The sequence below is a fragment of the Ailuropoda melanoleuca genome, chromosome 18 (genome assembly GCF_002007445.2).
Source record: "Ailuropoda melanoleuca isolate Jingjing chromosome 18, ASM200744v2, whole genome shotgun sequence".
Lineage (NCBI taxonomy): Eukaryota > Metazoa > Chordata > Mammalia > Carnivora > Ursidae > Ailuropoda > Ailuropoda melanoleuca.
The window spans coordinates 12739382-12761699 of NC_048235.1; the positions used below are offsets into that span (position 1 = coordinate 12739382).

The following is a 22318-nucleotide window of genomic DNA, read 5'->3' on the forward strand; positions in this document are numbered from 1 at the left end:
AAAATAGGACTCTGCACCTGGGCGCCCAATAAATATTTTTAATGGATTTGAGATACTCGTTGCTCTGCTCTATCAGGCACAGTCGCTCTAAGACTCTGCTCCACCATCTGCTTATCACAGCCTTCGGTAGGACCCTGTGTGATGGTGCCGCGGGGTGGTGCTGCTGTGACCTCTTTCGCCAAGGAACCAGTCAAGTGCCAAGCACAGCCCTGCCCGCACCTCCCCAACTGAGCAAGCACCCCTGCGATAGTCTGTGTGGTGTTTGCAAGCCTTTACTGTAACACCGAAGCTGGGATTAAAGGGAGCAAGAGGCATCGGGGAGGAGGAGGGCTGCTAATAATGTCTGCAGTTGATGCTTGAGTTTCTCTCCCCATCAGACTGGTAAGGAAAACATCAGAGGGCCTTTCTCGCCTTCATTTCCAAGTCGAGGCTAATGGTTGTCCATCCTAAAACCCACCGTCTAGAAGGGCAGCAGAATGAGCTTCTGGTTATGGTGGTGGCTGATCGGTTACCCTCCTTTGCATGACCATTCAGTAACTGTGGCGGCGAGGCAGGAGGGCGCTGGTTGCAGACTGGGCAAGGCAACTGCTGGGAAGGGGACCCCGCCTGTGAACTTAACCTCACTGGCCTCATGTGCTAATGAAGTGAATTACCTTCAATTTAAATGTAAAAATTGAGGTGTAGGTGTTCTAAAAAAATTCTTGTTTCTAGGGGTAATTTTATTATAATAGTTGAGAGGCAGTATGTGTGGTGGTTAAAAGCTTGGGCTCTTAACTCTAGGGAACAAACTGAGGGTTGCTGGGGGGGATTGGGGGGATGGGGTAACAGGGTGACGGGCATTAAGGAGGGCACGTGACGGAATGAGCACTGGGTGTTCTATGGCACTGATGACTCACTAAATTTCATCCTTCAAACTAGTAATACACTGTATGTGAACTAAGTTGAATTTAAATAAAATCTTGATAGAAAAAACCATAATTTTTAAAAGTCCTTCATTAAAAAAAAAGCACAGACCCTGGGCCTGTTGCCCCAGGTTCAAATCCTGCTTCTGCCACTTACCAGCTGTGGAACTTGAGGAAGGCAGTTAATCTCTCTCTCTCTCTCTCTTTTTAAAAATTTTATTTATTTATTTGAGAGAGAAAGAGAGCATAAGCGGGGGGAGGCCTAGAGGGACAAGCAGTCTCCCAGGTGAGGGGGGAGTCCAACGTGGGACTCGATTCCAGGACCCTGAGGTGATGACCTGAGCCAAAGTCTCAGCCACCCAGGTGCCCCTGTTAATCTCTTTTTAAATGGGGATAATGACAGTACTTACTTTACTGGATTCTTGGAAAGCTTAGGTGAGTTTCTAATATGATCACAGGAGACCCATGTATAGTTAGAAACACGCATATTTGGATATTAGAAATTTTGAATACATTGTTATTGTAATTTGCCATCCTTTCTCTTTGGGTACTTTTTTTCTTTATCCATTTATTTAACCTTTCCTTTATCATAGAGGAAACTTGAAATTTTAGCTGTCAAGAGGTGGTCCAGTGGCCCAGAGCTTCCCCAGAGGCTCTTACCCTGCCAGAGCTAAAGGTATCTCTATTTAGATCTTAATTTTTAATACATTTCTCATACACTTACATCTTTGCACTCTTAAAGTGCAGGGGCTTATTAGGCGTACTTTCTACCCTTGTGGTGATCAGACTGTGCCCCGTAGGAATAAGGCGGAGCAGGTGGGATTTGGTAGATTTACATCTAACGACACAACCAGACTCAAAGGGAGTTGAGTAAAGGTGAGTGGTCTTGGTAGGACGACCTGATGCTGGGCCACGGGCTCAGTCTATGTCACGGGTGAGAATCTAGGTGGCATTTCAAATGAGAGGAAGTCATACATCAGGAAGGAAAATCAAGACCAAACCATTTCTGATGAAATGCATGGGGCATAACTGGTGGGGAGTTTTTAAGTGCATGAATGAGGCCTCACGTACTAGCACTTAATGTGAAGCCGTTCTCCGGGGGTTGACGGTGTGACTCAGCCAGAAGCCTACTGTCGTCTTGGACCATGTGACTGTCGAGTCCAGAACAAGGAAGGGGAGAGCACAGCCAGAGTGTCCTCAGCTCTTCCTACAGCACTGTAAGAGGGAAGCCGGCGTGCCAGATCGGAAGCCAAGAGGGGAAACCACGAGGGCAGAGGACTTGGAAGCTCAGACGGTTGCAGGAGTCGAAGAAGTTTTACTTAATAATGTCAAGACCAAGTGTATCAATAAATAATGTCAAGACCAAGTGTATCAATAAATAATGTCAAGACCAAGTGTATCAATAAATGATCATAGAGTGTGCCTGCTTACAAAGGGTCCCAACCTGTAGGCCATGGGAGAAGAAAGGGTTTGGAATGTAGGGACGGGAATTTGGTTTGTAGATACTGCGTATTTTGTCAGGTGGAAGAGGGTTATACATTTTTTATTTTCCGAGGGCAGAATGGGAATCACTGTGCGGGGTCATAAGACTCAGCTCGGGGACGGAGGGCCTTCACCGGGGCTTTAGGGGAGGCACAGGCTGGGCTGAGGCCCCGGCTTCTGCAGGAAGGGGGGGTGACAGGCTAAATCACAGAAGTTCAGAGAGGCTGTGACTGTGGTATGACTTGAGCCTGGGGATCCTTCCACTGCAGTGATACGGGACAGTTCTGCGAGATTCCTGCCGTCTCCGGACTCCCAGACTGGCTGCACCCTGTGCTTCGTGTTCGTGCTAGGCTAGCTGCTGTGTTCATGAGGACGCGGGGAATGGGCCGTCCCAACAGCCCCTGCCACCCACATCTACTTGGTTTCTGTGTATTGGACAGAATACACAGTTTCCTGGCCCCTGTTTGGTTCCTGAGCGCAGACGGTGAGAGGCGCCTGCTCTGCTCTTCTTCCTTTGGGGGCAGTTTGGGCAGCATCATTACTAATACAACAGAATTCACTTCTTCCTTAGTGATTCTTTTCCTCCAGCCTCCATTTTTCTGTGGTTTGAACGTGGTTGCTGATACTCCCCTCTCCCTCTCCCCTCTGCCAAACGCCCACCCCCCTTTTCCTCTCGAGATGTTTATATGCGGTGCCTTGTGCTCTAAATAGAGATGAATCATTTTCTCTATGGTTCTGTGTGTATGTGTGTCTATAAATACAATCGCACACGTGCGTGTGCACGAGTTAGTCAGTGCAGGGCTAATGAGGAGTGTGGTGCAGCCCAAACCGTGCTGGGAAACAGACATTTGCACGCAAACATGCATTTGATTTTTTTTTTTCCTTTACTGATCTTAGACACAGATTTTTTTTCCCCCAAAAAGCAGAGGAAGCAGCGATCTAAAAAATAGATACGAATCCTACCACTCCGTGCATTTTCGGTGGTGTTGGGAGCTCAGGAGAGGCTCACGCTGCGAACGAGTTCCTGACATAGTGACCTCATTCCCAACACCGCCTCTCTGGGCGGCCGCAGAGGCTGCACCCGCGGCGGTGAGCGGCGGGCCGCCTTTGCTGCACGCCTGCCGGCTGTGCCGGGAAGGAGGAGACCCGGGCTTGCAAGGGCTTGTGCGGCGACTGGAATTTATGACAAATAGCTCACTGCAGCTAAACTTTGATCCAGTGTGCAGAACCGCCTGTTACACACAGGAGAGAGATTCGTCCTTCATCACAATGAAAAGCCAGCCTTAAAAAAAAAAAAAGAGAATGTGTCAGGTTTATAATTACAGACTGGTGAGTATATGACGCTAGATGCATTTTAATGTGTGTGTGTATTTTTTTTTTCTTCAAGCATCTGGAGGTATATTGCCCTTTTTGGCGTTTTAATGATGAAAAAAATGTGAGTTGGCGCTAATGCATGGGAGGGGAGCTGGGCCCCTCGCAGCCCCAGGCCTGGGTACAGTCCCAGCCCTGCGTCTCCGCACTGCACAGACAAAGGAGCCTGCACAGACAACCAGAGGCTGTAGCTTTTCTCGGAGTGATGACTCATTTCAGTTCACAAAGGATTCTGGGCAGGGTAGTGAGAAGTCAGGTTGGCTGATCCGTCCCGATGACTTCACTTTGCAGAGAACAAGGCAGAAGCCGAGTGACATTGCAGATTCCCGAGGCACTGCAGCGGGATGTGGGCTCAGTGCAGGTGGCTCTGATATATGGCCTAGGCATGGGACAGATTCCAGCCGTTCCAGGCAAATAGGATGAAAGAATGGTAAAGAGGATTTTTTTTCTCCTAAAATCGTTAACCAGCAAAGTACATTCACAGAGCCTTCTTTAAGGTGCTTTTTGTCAGCTTTTGAACCAAACTTGAACCAGTATCTTGAGAACTGAATTATAAGAAGAGCTGAGAGTTCTGTAACTCATTTTTTAAAAGTAGATCTACGAAGGTAAAGTACCAGATTCCTGTTGTGTTCCACGTGCCCTCAGTAGCCCATCTGAAATGCTCATTGAGGCTATTACGGCTCGAAGGCTTACTCTTTCTTCTTATTCCAGAATCTAGGACGTCCGTTTCTGTTACTGGCTCCTTCTTGTGCCTGGATGCAAAGCCCCTTGCACGCACCAGGCTTTAGTGTCAAAGCTGCCTGGGGGCTGGAGCTAGTCCAGAAAGGGTCAGGTAGGTTTCCCCTGCTTTTCTTTCAAGAGTTGTTGTGTGCGAAGCAATACGGTAAAATGTCTACACCCGCTCTGATGAGGGTGTGCTGTCCTCTGAAAGGTGGGCTTGCTGTTATAACCCCGTGCGGCCTCCATCGAGATAGCAGAAGCGCCTCCCGTAGGCTGCCCCCCAGATGCACGATTCATCCTAAGTCACGTCCCAACTGAAAAGTCAGACAGCTGTGGGATCTGCAAACAGGGAATGATTAAACTGCTCCAGATTTCCATCAGCCGTAGGATCTCTTCCACTGTCCTTGATGGAGGCGTTCGGTAAATACTGTCTGACATCTTTTCTTCTCAATTAATATAGTCCCTGAAATTTGGCGTGCTGTTTGGCCCATTAACCTACACGCAGTGCACTAAAATCCAAGGGCGCCCGATTTACACGCTCAGGGAGTGTTTCCAACCTAACGTCAGATGAGGTGGCTGTAAACCAAGCAAGCGTATTCCTTCCGAGTCTGCTTTAGGATTCAAATTATTACATAGCTGTTTTCTTACAACATCCATGGGCTTTTCACACAAGGGCTTTCTCTTTTTCCGTAGAGAGATGGCAAAATGAGGTCCTCCAAATTCCATTACATGCTGTGTTTCCAGAATGAAACTTGGCAAATCCGAGAGATGGTTTTACCATCTCATCAAATTTACAGGTTAAGCAACTCTTTGTCATTAAAGATATTTCTGAGAGTACCAAATCCCTTATGTCATTTGTAATAATAATTAGAACATTTTAAAATGCAAACTATACATTGTATCGGCTTCTTGAATATCTCTCTTCTCTTTGCTTTCATATCCATCCCCGTAGCTCACCCTTTTGCGGACGGGAAGAAAGCTGCTTCCTGTCTTTGCTGTCAAGGATGTCTCTTCTCTGTGATAGCGCTCTGCATCTTCAGAGCAACGTGGAGAGTCAGTCACATGCTTGGTGACATCATAGTACGTTGAGAATGTACAGTAATTATATAAGGTCCCCACACCCAACAATTCCATTCATCCTTAAAGACCCTATTCAAAGTCTCCCTCTCCCGTAAAGCTTTCCCTGATTACTCAACAGGAAGTCATTTCTTAATGCTGTTGGGGAATTACTATTTCTCTCTATGGAGAGATGGGTATAATTATGTATTAATAAATTCCTATCATAGGACTTAATTGGTAGTCATTCTTGTATTTTTTTGTATCTCTTCTAAGGATGTTGTAAACGGTAATTTGAATATGTTAGAATTGCTTGTATTTTCACATATTTGTATCATGTTTCCCCACCTAAATCATAAGCTCATTGAAGGCAAGGATCAAGATTTATGCCTTTTTCCGGAGTTCATATCTCCTAGTAGTTCTCTCACATGGAAACACTCAGGAAGTAGTTGATTAGGAAGGGAGGCAGTTTAAAAAGCATCCATTTGTCACAGAGGGTGAGAATGATCTGTTTTGTTCATGTTAAGAGTCTTCTCAGGGTAGATTAATGTAGGGTAGACGTCGGGAGTTCAGACTCTGGAAACGATGATTGGTCTTCCCTTGAGTTAGGATTACAGACGTGCAGCTTATAAAGGGTTGCTACTGTTCAGAACAAATGTGAAGATGAGGCCCTTACGTGTGGACATTGATTATGCTTTACTCGATTAGGAAGAATATTATCGGACAAACCGTCTGTTGGTAAGAGTATGCTAAACACTGAATATGGTTGTGAAAGTGACTTTCTTGAATCCCACAAGACGTGCTCCTTACGAGAGGTGACTGTCATGGTTCTATCAAAATTTATGTCACTCCTGGTGTCCCTGGTCTTTAGCACTAAGGGTGCTCAAACTCAAGTGTCGAGTTTCCTTTCTTGGGTAACAGATTGGCCCAGCCAAACTTGGTGTCCTTGTAACTATCTGCATCCAATTTCCTGTCTTCTGGTGCTCTCCTCTGCGGGGTCCCTGGGTAATGCATGCTTCTAGTTTGCTTTCAGACCATTCTCCCCCAGCCCGGTAATACATGCCAAACGCTGTATCTTAACTTTTCTGCTTCCCAGTCAGACTTTTCCATTCGCTCAGTGCTCGTGCTCACATTAAAAATCGAGAGGTGAGAGGTCTGATTAAACTAATTCATATCAGTGTAACAAAGACTGTTGCCCTCTTGGCCTTCTTGCAGATGTCTCAGTGTTGTTTAAAAAAAAAAAAAGGTTTCTTTTTAGGTCCAAATGATTTTCCTATTGGTAGAAATTCAAACACCACGAAAGAGTAAAATGAATAAATTCCAATAGGCTCAGAGAAGGTAATTGTAATACTATTTCTATTTGTCGGATATTTTTTGGTCCCAGGGACAGCGTAAGCATTCAACATCCCTATCTCTTGAATCCCCTCAGCTCTATAAAGTGAACATCACTTTGCGCCCTTTACTGAAGAAGAAATGGCGACCCTCCCCGCCCCCCGATTAAATAATTTGCTCCAAATCCTACACGTAACGAGGAGCAGACCTAGGCTCTGAACCTAGTGTGGGCTGCAGAGTCCGGGGCCTCGACCCCTGTCTTGAGATGCGGGACTTTGGAGAGAAAAGTTCCTTGCTGGCACAGGGAGTTGGGAGTGTTCTCTGTGGGTGTCCCTGGCCTCTGCATGCCTCCATCCCAGCAGACTCTTACATGTTCTTCCACAGTAGCCCCGCGGCCGTTGACAGGGGTGCTGGAGTGCTCAGCTGTTGGGGAGTTGGTAGCAGTCATTCGGTATAATTTTGCTGCGATTTGGGAACTGTCAGCATTTGTATATATATTTGAACTGTATCTAATTAGGCCTTCTTGTTCCGGTGTAATTGCGTTGTAGAGAAATCAGTCACGCTGTGCTTGCCATACCTGCACGGGTGAAGCAGGGAGGACAGAGGCCAAGAACAGCTGTGGCGATTCTGACTTGTAAACAGGGGAAGCGAATGACCCTGGAGATGTCAGACGGACATATTAAATTGTCATCGAGAAACGTCATCAGTGGAAATGGAGCGTCTCCTATGGCTCTGGTGTTAGGCTGGGTTCTGGTAGAGGATGGTGATGGAAGAGAGGTACGCGCTAGCTTGAAAGAGGCATGTTGGTTCTGTCTTGCATGACACGCTTCCAGCGAGAGGAGGAGGACGCTCTGTTCCACAGGACTCCTGCTGGCCGGGGGCCTCACAGGATTGCGGGACATCCGAGAGGTCTTATCCGTTGCTGCCAGCTAGGACTGGCATGTCATCACGGTTTTTTTCCTGGTGGTACACGGTTGTACCTTAGCTCTGGGTGAGCGTCTAGAGAGCAAAGGGGCAGCCGGTGATGGAAACGTCTGGCAGTTAGCCGGGGCTTACCTTGCCTTGTCTGTATGTGCAGTGCCTAGGTATTCAACGAACATGTGCGTGCCTGCTTGTGAAGAGCGCCTGCTGGGATTTATTCCGCAGTGCCTAACATACACCGCTCTTGGGTGGTAATGTGGAGCCTGAGCAAAGGTTTGAATTACTGAAGCATATGATTGGCCTGATGGCTCATATTTCCATCCTAACTTTTCAGCTACGAATCTATTGCAAGAGCAAAATGGTCCAGCAGCATTAGCTGCTTATGATTAGACAGGTGTCGGTGGTCATCCCTGGTAATGGCGACAGCGGCCCCTAGGAGGGGTTCTCAGCCGTCACTGTCCTTTGGTCACCCTGCTCTACCTCATTCTCTACCCTTTGGGGCTCATTCATCTCCGCTTATCCTCAACGGTTTTTTATCAATAGTCAAATCTCAGGAACAAGAGCGATAGCTAGTATGACTAATGAAAGCTTGTAGAGTGGGGAAGGTAGCGGGTTTCTCCTACAGACCAGCGAACTGACGGATTTGTCAGTATGCCTAGTAGCTGTGCGTCTACGCATTAGGCTGCGAAGCAGGAAGGTTCAGGGGATAGGGTGGACCTCAGCCCATCTGTGTGCGTACGCTCATGCGTGTGTGCCGTGTGCCACCATGATTGCTTCTGTTTACTCTCATGTGTATTTTCTTAGTGAAGTCATAGGTGGCGGCCACCACTGACTTTGGTATTACTAATGGGAGCCCCTCATTTACATTTCTCTTTTGAATTAAAACAATTTATTCAAATGATAGCTTAGGAATTGGACCTTCTTTAAGAGATCTATCACGTATTGAAATAAAGCACCAGGTAACTTTGCAAAAGCTGTTGTAGAATTTCTAAATGTTCTAAAATTCCTTTTCTTAAAAAAAATGTCATCTTTACTGCCATCAACGATTGCAGTGAAGGCTCAGCCTTTAATTTCTGAAATCAGTGGCATTTAAACCAAACATACGGTAAACTGGTAAAGGGGCCTTTCTCAATGCCACTTTCCTTTTAGATTTCAAATACAAACGTGTGAACGTCAAGGATAGTAATTTGGTTTCAAGGGAAAGCTGTTCAAAATGTCTCAGCGTGTGAGTGAACGGGAGCCGTACGCTCTGCCCCCTGCGAGGGGGTTGCTGTCAGCTGGAGAGGGTCTGGGGGGGGGGTATGTGTTCTTCCAGGGCAGCTTCTTAAAAGTATTGTAGTAGACCACCTGTTAAAAGAGCCAAACACCGTGTATACATAAAATTGGGGTTAATAAACTGAACTGTGTTGTAAAACCCAGGGTCTGTCTCAGCTCTGCCTCAGAGACATTGTTCACTTAACCTCAGAGAGCTTATGACTTCCCCAGGCTCAAGGGTGTTTCAGATAAAACTTGGCATGTCAGGAGTCCTGTGTACAGTTTATTGAAAGGAATACAGTTGCATTGCTGCTTTGCCCACTCTACATTTTATAGGTGTGTTTGACCATTTTTATGAGTCACAGTATCTACTGCATGTGGTAATTTTATTGGCATCTATAATTTTAACTTTAGTGTTAATTTTGGCAACACCGAGAACAAAAACAGGCACACTTTAGTCCCGAGGAGCAAAGCTGAGCAAGACTTTGAATTAGAAAGAGCAGGGGCGCCTGGGTGGCACAGCGGTTAAGCGTCGGCCTTCAACTCAGGGCGTGATCCCGGCGTTATGGGATCGAGCCCCACATCAGGCTCCTCCGCTAGGAGCCTGCTTCTTCCTCTCCCACTCCCCCTGCTTGTGTTCCCTCTCTCGCTGGCTGTCTCTATCTCTGTCGAATAAATAAATAAAATCTTAAAAAAAAAAAAAGAGCAAATGATGAGGCCTTTATTACAAGGGGAGAGATGAATGGCCAATATATATTGCTATTCTTTTTGAAATGAAAGCCTACTTTTTTCAGATTGGATTGAGTATTAAAATAGTTTCTCCAGCAAGCTGGAAATAGACCTACACATGAGTACTGTATTATGCTTTTATGCCAGAATTCTGCTGCGTTGATAAAGAATTATAGAATCATGGAGAGCCTGAAGGAATCTTTGACATCATTTCCAAACCCTCATTTTATAGATGAGGAAACAGACGCAGAGTGGTAATTGTATTTTGTTATGAGAGACTGGCCACTTACCAAAATATCTCCTGAATGCCTTTATGTGTTGGGAATTTCCCGATTATAAGTTAGTGCAGTTTCAGGACTGCGTTGGTGAATAGGTTGCTTTGATTGATGACCTTCCTTAGGGTCACAGGTCACTCTTTAATCCAGAGTACAGATTAAATTGGCATTCACGGCAGAAAATAGTATTTACAAATAAAAAGGAAAACAGGAAATTTAAACATAATGCTGGTGGTTGGAAAAAAAATGGATTATTTAAAGAAGGCTAGGATAGAAGATGGGCTTCGGAGTACTTTCCAGGGTGTAGTTTATGATGATTTGGTTCTCCTGGAAAAAATTTGGCTGTCTTTTTCTTATAGAGTTGCATGAAGGTGGAAGGAAATAGATTTATGTTTGCTTTTCTAGCTAGGTAGCTTTTGGAAAGCTGCAGGTATCGTCTGGGAAGAGATGGTTGTGAATTGTTGTGAAAGTCATGTCTTCTCAGGAGCTGTGTCGCCCTGCCTCGGATGCAGAGGTTGGAGACTACAGAGAACCCAAATTAATGACTGGGAAAAATGGCATTTATAAAGAACAGAGCTTTATTACAGTACTTTTTTTTTTTTTTTTTTTGGGGCACACAAATAGAACCAAGATAGGACCCATTTTGCAACGTGAGTGCCTAAAGGTATTGAATATATAACAGGCTCTCAAATGGATTTCTTGAAAGGATGAATTACGTGAGGGAGAATTTTTTTGAAATAATTCCAACAAAGGAACTGGCCAAAAGTTGGAAGGGAGGGGGGCGGTTTTCAATAGTAAAAATGTATGTTCGTGATGAAGATATTTCTGAGGTGGAAATAACTCGCGGCAGACGGTACAGGAGAGAGAAAGTCGGTGTGTGCATGATCGCTGCCCGTCGTCCCAGACCCTCCTTGTCCACTGCCTGGGCAATTGTCATCGTTGCGGGGGGGGGGTGGTTTCCCACAGTTGTCCAAGAGTGATTTTCTAACACCGACGTGTCACGTCATTCCTCCGGACAAACACACTCAAAGGTTCCCCATCAGCATCGAGAGTTAGATCTAAGCCTCTAGCTGGCTCTTGTTCTCATCATCCCACCCCCAGCATGTTCCAGTTGTGCCCAGGTGTGCCCAGGTGCCCCAGGCTGCCGGCTTCCGGCTTCCAGCCTGCATGCGCATGCGCGCTCTCCCACCTCTGCCGGACTCCCCACGCCCCGCCCCGCCCCGCCCCGCCCCGCGCGGCACCTGGCGCTCTCCTCTGCCCTCATGCTGCTCGGCTGACCGGTGGTACCTCAAAGAAAAGCAACGTCCAAATGCTCACTGAGGCATTTTGACTTTGATGTTACATGCTCTTAAAGTCAAACAGGTGTGCTCACAACTGGAATATTGGCATGTCTTCTCAGATTGTAAATTGACTCACCAGAAATTTATGGAATGCTTACTCTGTCCAGGGCACTGTGCTTGGTTTTGTCTGAATTATTTTGGATTTGACACGTGCTCCCTGAGGACTGTATTTAAAAATGGATGTTTATAAGAAAATAAAGCTGAAATAAAACCTACTTACCCCTTATTTTTAGAACCACAGGACAGAGTTGTGGCGGTCTAGAAAAAAATGTGTTAGCCTGCAAAGTAGCTATGAGTTGTCTTTATGAATGTGTTCAGAACTCATTCTGACAATAGAAAAACCCATCCCATAAATTATAGACAAGTAACAATTCATAGTTTATACACAATCGAGTAGTTTCTGTAGATTACGGTGACCAATAATACTTGAGCAGCATTTACATTCCCTTGTTTTCTTCTTCGACCGTTAAGTGTGGTCCAGTTGTTGGAAGAATTTTCTGGTATTTTTTTAAAGATTTTATTTATTTATTTTGAGAGAGACAGAGAGAGAGAGTGCTCAAGTGGGGGGAAGGGCAGAGGGAGAGAGAGAATCTCAAGCAGACTCCATGCTGAGCATGGAGCCCGACACAGGGCTGGAGCTCACAACCCTGAGATCATGACCTGAGCTGAAATCAAGAGTTAGACACTTAACTGACTGAGGCATCCCAGATTTTCTAGTATTTTCTAGTATTTTAAGAGTGACTAGCTGGCTCCTGAAGCAGGTCTTATATAAAAGATCCATAGAAAATCATGGTGAGCTTGAATAATGTGTTGTATTAAGAGATAGCTACGATTCCTTAAATGTAGGTTGTAAATGCATGTCCTTATCATCACTCAATATATAATTATTTTTCTGTGGTAACTGCTGTGTTTCGGTGCACTGATATTGATGAAACCAAGAGAAGGAGTCTTAGAAATTGCCTGGTTGAGTGTATTTGGTCTCTTGTTATTTTGTTTTGCAATTATTTAGCAAAATATGTGAAGGAAGTCATAATCCTTTAAGTACTCTGGGAAATTCCTAGGATTAAAATGTTATAAATGGATATTCTTTCTTTCTTTTTCTTCCTTTCTTTTCTTTTCTTTTTTCTTTTTTTTCTTTCACTCTTCCATTCAACAAACATCTACTGGGTGTCTCGTGTAACCTCTGCATGATTCTAGGCACTGGGAATATAGTCAGAACAGAGAATTAATGTCTTCTTCTTTTGCAGAGCTTATAGTCAGGTGGGTGAGACAGACAGTAAACCAGTACACACACACACACACACACACACACACACACATTCAGAGAGTGAAGATAGTAGCTTGCTTAGATTCTGGTACCAAGTCGGGGGGGCGGGTGTTTCCACACCACCAGGCAATTTTCTAGCCCCAGCCTACAATTTGGCTGATTCCTGATACTGTCTACCCGGAGAGATCATCAGATCCCACAGGTTTTATCTGAATTATTTGGGATTTGACAAATGTTCCATGAGGACTATACTTACATGGAAGTTTCTGAGAAAATAAAGCTGATATAAAACTCTTCACCCTTTCTTTTTAGAAGAATATGAATTACAGCGGCTCAGAAAAAAATTTGTTAGCTGCCAAGTAGCTACAAGTCGGCTCACTCCTGTAAGACTGCCCCCCTTCCAAGCCAATGGAAAGCCCAAGTTGTCACCTGTGCTTCCGAATGGACTGGCTGTAAATCAGAGGTTTCCATGACCCCTTCCTCAGACTCAAGTAACTTGCTAGAGCAGCTCATAGAATTCAGAGAAACGTTTTACTGATTAAAGTGCCAGTTTATTATCCAAGGATACTGCTCAGGAACGGCTCAGGAAGAGCTGCGTGGGCTGAAGTACAGGGAAGGGGCTCAGAGCTTCCGTGCTCAGCGTGCACTACTCTTCTCCAAATACCCATGTGTTCACCAGCCTGGAAGCTCTTTGAACCCCATCCTTTGGGTTTTTATGGAGGCTTCATCACAGAAACAGAATCAATTAAATCACTGGCCACTGGCGACTGATTGAACCTGTCCAGCCCCTCTCCCCTTCCCAGAGGTTGGGGAGTAGGACTGCAAGTTCCAGCCCTGTAATCACAGGGTGAGTTCTCCTGGCCCCCCGCCCCCCATCCTTCGCTTCAGGTCCAAAAGTCACCTTATGAACATAACACAAGACACCTTCTCTTTCTCCTCACTTAGGAAATCCCACAGGTTTTAGGAGCTCTGTGCAGGGAATGGGGATAAAGACCAGATACGTATTTTTTATACATCACTTATCACACTCAGGTAACTTGAGAGAGTGTCTGCGGTAACGCAGGAACAGCATTGGGTCAGGTGGTCAGGACAAGGCTCCCTGAGGAGGCCCCGTTTAAACTGAGACCCAAAGGAGAAGCCACTCCAGCCAAGGTCTGTGCAAGGGGCCTCCCAGGAGCTCCGCAAATGCAGAGGCCCTGAGTTGAGAAAAAGCCTGTCGTGTTCGAAGAACAGAGGAAGCTGTGAGTGTGGGAGGGGGAGGGGTGGGGAGCAGGAGGGTCATGGTCCCAGAGGTGGCTGGACAGGCCCAGACCGAGGCCCTGTGGGCTGCTGCAGGCCTGGGGGAGCATTCTGCTCGCGCTCTCTTTCTGGTAACAGGCAGCTGTCACCGTAGGACTTTAGGAAGGGAGGTGGCGAGTTTTCTGCTTTGCTAAGACCTGGCTGCTCTTGGAGAAGGGACAGCTGACAGTCATCAAGCCGGTCCAGTGCGCCGGGGTAGAGGGCGGTGCTTCGGGGAAGGGGTAACACTGGAGTTGGAGCGGAGGAGCCTGTCCAGGGAGCTGCCGGGCAGAGTGTAGACGAGGATTGCCCATGGGGTTGGGGACTGGAGGGGAGTGGGAAATAATTTATCTTAGTACAGTATAAAAATGAGAGGACGAAAGAGTCACTTAGAGCATCCAAATTCCATTCCGTTCTAGATCCTGAGTTAAAAGTTATTGCACATGTTCATTATTAGAGCGAAACTGAGCTTTTCCAAAACAAATGTAATTCAGACAGACACACTCGAAGCATGCTGGCTCTCATAGTTGGCAGCGATGAATGTAAAGAAATTAACTTAGAAGATGGCAGTTCAACCCAACACATCATTTCCGCTAAAAGCATAAGGACCAGCATGGCCTAAACTGCAGTGCTTAATTTTGCTATAACGATCCTTGCTTTTCCACAGAGAGTGCACGTTTCCCGGAACCTATACGAAATCAGAAAGTAGACCTGCGTTTAAAAAAGAATCACGTTTAGTAGTTACGTATCCTTGAAGTCCTTCCTTAATCGTGGTAGGCAAATCTCAGAAGGTGTTCAACTTCCAAATGGTACATGGGTCCAGAGGTGCTGGAATCTGCTTTGACCCCCCTGTGGCCCGCTGACCCCAGCTGCCTTTTCATCTCATTTTTAAAATCATCCCAAGTGACTCTGAGGTCCACGTGGCTAACTTGGCCACTCATCCAGAAGCTAGCCTCAGTGTCTCGTCCTTTCTGCCGAAGGCAGAAGGACAGAGAAGGAGTTCCAGAAAAGATCTTTCCGGTGGCTGTGGCTGAGCTACGGGGCCCACGGTGGGGGAGGAGAGAGCTGAACAGGGATAGCTCCAAACTCCCACCTCCACTGCACCTCGCAGCCACCCCTGGTTCATCTGTCACACAGGAGGCTTTAGCATTAGATTTTGTTTTAATTGAGGACGCAATAGGTTTAAAAAAATATACAGTGTTCTAGGCAGTAGCATACTTGCCCGCTGAGATGGTCCCACCCCTCATAATTCTGTCATTTTTGAGTCACCAATATGAATTGAGCTTTACCCGTCATATCCCCAGTGACAGCCAAAATTCCGTGTTCTCATGTCTATCCACTGCTACCCCACCAAATGTTTGCAAGAGGCTTCTCTTTATGATATTTAACCCAGAGCCCCTCAAAGTTCGTGGGTTCTCAGTGAGGTCAGTTCCTGTCTTTTGCTATTCTTCTCTTGTTCTGGGTTTGGGTCCTGCCCCCTCCCTCTGACCACTGGGACAATTGCTCTTCTCACCACCATCTTGCAGAGAATGGAGTCCTGAGTGAAGCAGGAGGGCGGGATGCACTGAACTGAGCTGGTTTGGTGGGAGGTGTGGGGCTCCAACTTTGACGCTGGGGTCTTGCTGCTTCGTCCACGCGCCTGTTAGACTTCACCCTCCCCTGGTGGTTTTCATTCTCAGGCCCCATTGGCCTGATTTCATCCATCAAACCTTTTCCCATCTAGTCCATCAAAGCACATTCAGGTTCTTTCTCCAAGGCCTCTGGGCTCCCAGCAAACCAGGGATGGTGGCTGGGCACAGCTCTACGTGCCGCGACAGAGAGGAGGCTGGGCCACCCCAGAGCTCCCTGACACCATCCCAGGAGGGCGCTGCTCGGGCCCAGGTGGACCCGAGTCTGGGATCTGGCCAGTTTTCTATGACAGGGAAGTCATGCTTGGGAAACAAAAAAGGAGAGACTACATAGATACGTGTGGGAAGTAAGCTCCGACGCTCACAGATATTTGCTCTGCTGGAAACTTGACCCTCTTTCTATAGGGCCTTTTCTCAAGTGAAACCTTGCGGAGCCGTGTATGAAACAGGTGGCATCCAGGTGTCAGGGTCAGACTTCCTGCTCTTCCAGCCTCTCCCTCTGCTGCCCCCCGACCCCCAGCCCAGAAGTCTTTCTCTAGGGAATTCTAAGAATCCTTGGAACATAACCGGCTAACCACCACACCGTGATGTGAAGATCACAGAAAGGACACACGCTGCATGCTGACACTCTAGAAGAGCCCAGCCCCTTGTGGATGGCGAGCTGCTCTCTGCTGCTCCCTCCAGTCCCTCCTGTTGCTGAAATTCCCATCTGACTTTGTCATTCCTGAAATGCCTTCGGTGGCTCACCGTCCCTCATAGGATGAAGGCCCTGGGCACTCAGCTGAATCCTCACGGATGTCTCTGCACACCTGTGCCCCTTCTCTGCTACTCCCCAGAAAACGTCTGCTTACAGGTCCCACCCCCACCCCCAGCCACCAGGCACACTCCTGCTTCAGCCCTGGACTCAGGCTGCACATGGGGCAGGGGAGCCTCCCACTTCCTGCTTCTAAGCCCCGCCCTCACCCCCGTGCTGCTGCACCCCCACCCTGCCCTCTCTGCCCTAGCTGTCTGTAGTTCCGCCTTTCCTGGTGAACCGTGAGCTCTGGTCTACTTCTCTGTCCCCTCCACTTCAACAGAAGCTCCTTGAGAGCAGAGATGTTTGCCTCTCCGGAGGAAGTCCCAAGCCCCCAGCAGCCTGACACAGAAAGCACTCAACATCGGAATGAATGAATATTCACGTTTCCCCAAGTGCATTTGTGGAGATGGGAATGGCAGTTATGACATAAACCAGCCCCAAGTCAGTAAAATCAGAGATCATTTTTCGGTGCCGTGTTGTACGCCTTTCAGTACTGAGTCTGTTTCGGTGAGGTCTCAGGTTTGCAAGGCAGGGTCTATTGGTCGAGGCAGTTGGAGCGTCCACTGTTCTGGGGATGTCTTTCCTCTCACGTGGCGTTGACCGTGGCCATGGCTGTAACACACTTCTGCCTTCAGAGTTGATCCCATTCCTAATACAGGGAACAGGGAAGAGTCATGGAAGGGGCACGTGTGTGTGTGTGTGTGTGTGTGTGTGTGTGTGTGTGTGTGTGTGTGATGAAAGGCCAGGTCTTTGAATGAACTGCTTACTTGAAAATTGTCTTTCTGCAGGTGATGTGTCACCAATCAGGTGTGTGTGTGTGTGTGTGACGAAAGGCCAGGTCTTTGAATGAACTGCTTACTTGAAAATTGTCTTTCTGCAGGTGATGTGTCACCAATCAGCATGTCTCCCATCAGTCAATCTCAGTTTATCCCACTGGGGGAAATCCTTTGCTTGGCCATCTCGGCAATGAACTCCGCCAGAAAACCTGTCACCCAAGAGGCGCTGATGGAGCACCTGACCACATGTTTCCCAGGTAACGGGAAAAGAATGTAGCACTTTCCAGATAGGTGTGTGTTCCATTGCTCGAGGATGTTACAAGGACCATTCCTCCTATTTAAATGTAATAGAAAAAAAAAATTCTTTGCCAAAACGGACCAGAAACTTTTCTTAGTTCTGTAATTAAAAGCCAAGGCATCTCTGTTACTTCAAAAATAATTTGCCGTCTCCGGGTAATACTTCAGGACTTTTTTTAGTTGGCACCAAGAGGAAGACATTAAATCAGAGTCCATGAAGAATTCTGGCAAAAACTACCAAGGTTCTGTTCAAGCTCACCGTAACCTTCTTTAAGTACGTGAACATCATGATTCATTGGGGCAGGTCAGAAAATTTTAGTCTCAAGAGATTACATTAAAGAGACAGTAATGTCAAAAATAAACAGATCTTGCGTGCTTGTGTCATGGCTTGATGAGTTTTAATAATATGATATTTGATAAATCAGTTAAGATCCCATTTGGAAAGAAAAAAATAAAATGTTTCCTTTTCTCTTAAATATTATTGAAAGAAGACAGTAGGCCAGCTGTTGCGTGAATGGCATTGGGTGCCCCCAGCCCCAGAAGACGGTAGGAACGGTGATGAGCCCTATCTCGGGAGAGGCAGCCCACTACTCAGCTCCAGTGTAGTGACCCCCCCCCAACGTAGAACCCTGCCCGAGTTGCAAACCTCCTACTTTTTCACGAGAATCTGGACATTCCATTTTATATGAAATCTGCAGACTTCACTATTGGCAGTTGTGTGTGTGTTTGTGTGTGTGTGTGTGTGTGTGTGTACATTTTAACACATGTGTGCCAGTGACATACAAGTCAAACAAAACACATTACTGGGCCACCAGTTGTCCAGCTTGGCTTGGACTCCACCTGTGCTTACGTTAAAAATGAACCCTTGACACAGGTTTCATTCAACCTAGAAGAGACCTTGGTAATAGAAACTATAGGCTGTAGCTGCTAGCTTTTGCTACCAAAATGCTGGGTAACAATCACAGAACATCATGGCGTACAACAGTGAACATTTATTTAGCTCACGTATCTGTGGGTTCTCCAGGAGTCAGCTGATCCAGACCGGACCTGCCCAGCTGGCTCTGCTCCACCTGTCCCCAATCATTTTTGGAAAAGGAGACAAGCAGAGGTCTGTTCTGCTCTCTGGGATGACAGAGACACAAGAGTACTGGCCCCGTTGTCCAAGGGCTCTTCAGCCCTTTGGTCACGCCATACCCACTAACGTTTCATTGGCCAAAGCAAACCTGGCTGAACTCAAGGTCAAAGTGTAGGAAAATGCACCCCACCCATGGGGGAGGGCGGAAGGACCACTTCTAAACTAAACATTCATCTACCATATTGAGTCTCCCCACTTTTCCTTTTGCCCCAAAGGAACTTTATATTTCTCTCCTGATGATTTTTCCTCCTTCAATTTTCTAATTAACATGTTTTGAAATTATGTATACTGTTTAAAAACTCTAACACGGACCCAGCTTTGCAACTTATAAATTGCCTTAAATTTTCTAACATTATCTCTGAGTATTCTTCACTGATGGTCTTTCTTTGTTAACTTCCAGGGAAGCCTTTTTCCTTTCAGTAGCTAGGATAAGCAGAGTTGCAGGTGACAGTGATCTAAGGAGACAGATGCCGTTCACAGATGTAATGCCCGTGTGAAGAAAGACTCTTCTTGCAACCTTATACCTGGTTAGCCACTTCTGACATCAAATACCCCAGCAGCTTTTAAAATCCCTCTATTTTTATGTAGCTTCCTGAGAGATCACATAGTTTTTCCAAAATTGGTTACATCTCTCCCATTACTGGGCTGTAAAATAGAGAGTGGAAAGAACACAGGGCCAGTATGTAATAGTAAATTGTGAAAAATAGCAAAATAAAATAGTAAATTGTCAAGCAGCTGATAACAGTATCACTAGGTTGGAATACTTTGCAGAGAAATCTGTAGATCACCTGTACTTAAAACAACAACTGCTCTGCTAGCTTTTATGGTAAGTGAACTTAGATCTCAAGGCCTTACTGTCAGATGGACTGAGAGGAGCTACCTTAACCTTTTTCATCTTTGTGACGCTAATTGGTCAACCCCAGATGGCAGGGGCACTGCATAAACCTGAGTCTAGGGCAGCGGTTGGCAAACTATGGCTGCAGGCTAAGTGTGGCCCACCTCTTGTACTTGTAAATAAAGTTTTATTGGAACACAGCCTTGCCTCTCTGTTTATGTATTGTCTTTGGCTGCTTATGCTGCAGTTACAGAACTGAGTAGCTGCAGCTGGGAGATCGTATGGCTCACAAAGTAAAATAATTACTTTCTGGCTCTTTACAGAAAAAGTTTGCCAGCCACTGGTTGAGGGCATGGTAGTAAAGCTTTTTTTTCAGCAATAGTTCCATATTTTAAACTAGTATTTCATTAAATGAGGTTGTTTCCTGCCTGTCTTCCTTCTTTCTTATCTCTCTTCCTCCTTTCTTTTCTTTCCTTCCTTTGATTTCCTTCCTTTCTTTTGCTGGCATTTAAGGTACTTCAGAACAAAACAATTCGAATTCTATTCCAAAATGTATATTCAACAACAGTGCTAAAACTCTGGTGGGATTTAAATATCATAGTTGTGGGGCTTCTTTTGTTTTCTTATTTACTTTTTTATAGCTTCCTATTTGAAAACAAAGTTGTGAAGTCTAACCGAATGTTATTAAAATATTTGAACTCTCATATCTAATGTCTCTGTTATAAATAAAAAGAATAGTCTAGACGTTGCCTCTATTACTGTTTTGGACATCCATATTCTAAAGAAAGTTGTTTAGTGAAAAGCTTTCTAGTAAAAACGTCTGACATACTGAAATGTGAACCCTTTTATCACCTTTCTGTATTGGTTGAATTTTTGAAAACAACTTTTGTCCACCAGTTTCCATTAACAAGAATTTTTTTTAAGGTATAAAAAGAATGAAATACTTGCTTCACAGCTAAGTAAGAACTCATTATCCATCCATCCAGAATGTTCATTTAAATCAGACCAGTACTCGTTGAATTGTTACAGTCGGATCTTCCTGGGAGGAAAGCTGACCCTCAGAGAAAGAGCTGCTAATGGGGCTGAAGTTGGCTTTCGAATTTGCTAGAGAATGTTAAATTATATACCCCATGTTTTATCTCCCAACTCATCCCCTTACGTCAGTTCTTGCAAAATTCTCCCTCAGCCAGTGTCCTTCAAAACACAAGAAGAAATAATCCAGAGAAGGCCACTGAAAATTTCCGTCCAAAATGCTTAACCTGTAAAACGTGTGCATGTGCTCTCCGTTCCAGCAGTTGTCGGATTTGCAGAATTAAAGAGACTATAAGTCTAAGTAGCACCTTGTTGACATGCAGTGTTTTCAGATATCTGTTTTTGCTTTGAGAAGATGTTTCTGCTTGTGGAAAAGGAGAGAAGTCAGCTTTCAGCCCTATTTGGATATAAAGCTTATCTTTGTTCTTTAAGCCCTCAAAATCCAAATTCGTGGTGAATTTTGGGACTAGAATCTGGAAGTGGTGGAATGTGCAAACACTGAAAATACCCATCACAGCCATCCCTTTCCCAGGTGAGCCTTGCAGGTTTCTCGTGCAAGTCTGGATTTCATAGATAACTGAAAATACCAGTCCTTAGACGAGGGCTTCGAAATAAAATAATCATCCCAAGTATCAGTGACTCGCAGTGAAAGCTTTGAAAACCCACAGGTAGAAGTGTGGAAAGTGGATCGGACAGGGAATGTTTCTAGCCTGTTTTTTTCAAATTAAATACTATTGGACTGACAGACTTGAAAATCCAAGGCATGAAAACTTCAGATGTAAATTCTCTTTGGAAACTCGTTCTTATTCCTTCCTTTGGGAATAATCTGAGCACTTAACTCTTAATGGTAAGCAGACATGATGACCCTGTGGTCACGATTCTGTAAAGGTTCCTAAGTTTTCTGTGATCAGCACTTGGAAGGCCTACAGTCAGCAGATTCTGTTTATGGTACTGGCTGTTTTTCGGAATTACACCTCAGCTTTCCTTTATTCCAGCAGCAGAGTAAATGCGTCAGTCATGAATGCTTATGAATGAGCCTTACCGGTTTTTTGGAAGAACTTGTGTCTGTTACAGTCGCGATTGCAAGCATGCTACCATGTCTGATATAGTTCGTTTTCGGTCTGGGTTTGACACCCGTGTGGCTGTGCCGCACAACCCCAGTGGGCATCATTCGGGAGGCTGCAGGGGGCACAGTGTCTCATCTTGGGAGCTGTAGTCTGTGGGAGTGGTGCCCCCGAACTTGTTCAGCTGAAGGCCCTGGTCATGAGTAGGGCATAGAAGCTCTTTGCTTCTTTTCGGTGCAGCATGTTTTGTTTTACGACGGCACTTAGGAATTTCACATATATGGCTTGGGTTGTATCACTGTTTCACATGGAGTTCATTTTGTGCAGAAACTATCATAAAATTTTAAAAAATTGTCATTATACCAGCCTGGAAGCCATTTGCATAAAAACCAGCGTACATCTCTCAAGAGTAGAGCCCTAGACTAAAGGGAAACCATGCAGCACAAAAATTACGTAATTATACTAAACAATACATGATTCATAAGCAATGTTGCCTCTCCCACCTTGGTCACAAAGGATGCCTTCTGACGATGGGAACACGGATGGATGGGCAGGTCAGCTCACATTCACAGACGCTCTCCGAGGCCATTACTTAGGCTTTCATATCCGCCTATTGTAGTTTGGGAAGGATTGCGGGAGCCTAAACTTAGTTTACCCTTCTGTTCCAGGTTGCTACACGATGTTCTCTGAAGGTAATCTGGTTTCCGTGGGTCCTGTCCCAGAGTTGAGGCGATTAATAGCTACTGTCTATAGAGGCCCCACTGTATGTCGGGCGCTGCTCTACATACATGAAGCTCGTTTAAACTCACAACTACCCTACGGGGGTAC

The 22318-nt window shown here is 45.7% G+C and overlaps 1 protein-coding gene across 10 annotated transcripts in view; it reads left to right on the top strand.

Moving 5' to 3' along the window:
- Positions 1-22318, top strand: part of STOX2 (storkhead box 2) — a 228274-nt gene that overhangs the window by 190981 nt on the left and 14975 nt on the right. For 8 of the 10 annotated variants that reach the window (XM_034647690.1, XM_019810442.2, XM_034647683.1 and 5 more), the window contains one exon: positions 17232-17384. The exons of 1 other annotated variant lie outside the window; for it this stretch is intronic. In XM_034647690.1, the coding sequence (XP_034503581.1) occupies positions 17252-17384 (133 nt within the window). In that variant the 5' untranslated portion in view covers positions 17232-17251. Of the gene's footprint in view, positions 1-1247; positions 3714-17231; positions 17385-22318 lie in introns of those variants that run through there. One more of the 10 variants, XM_034647689.1, reaches the window with a different exon arrangement.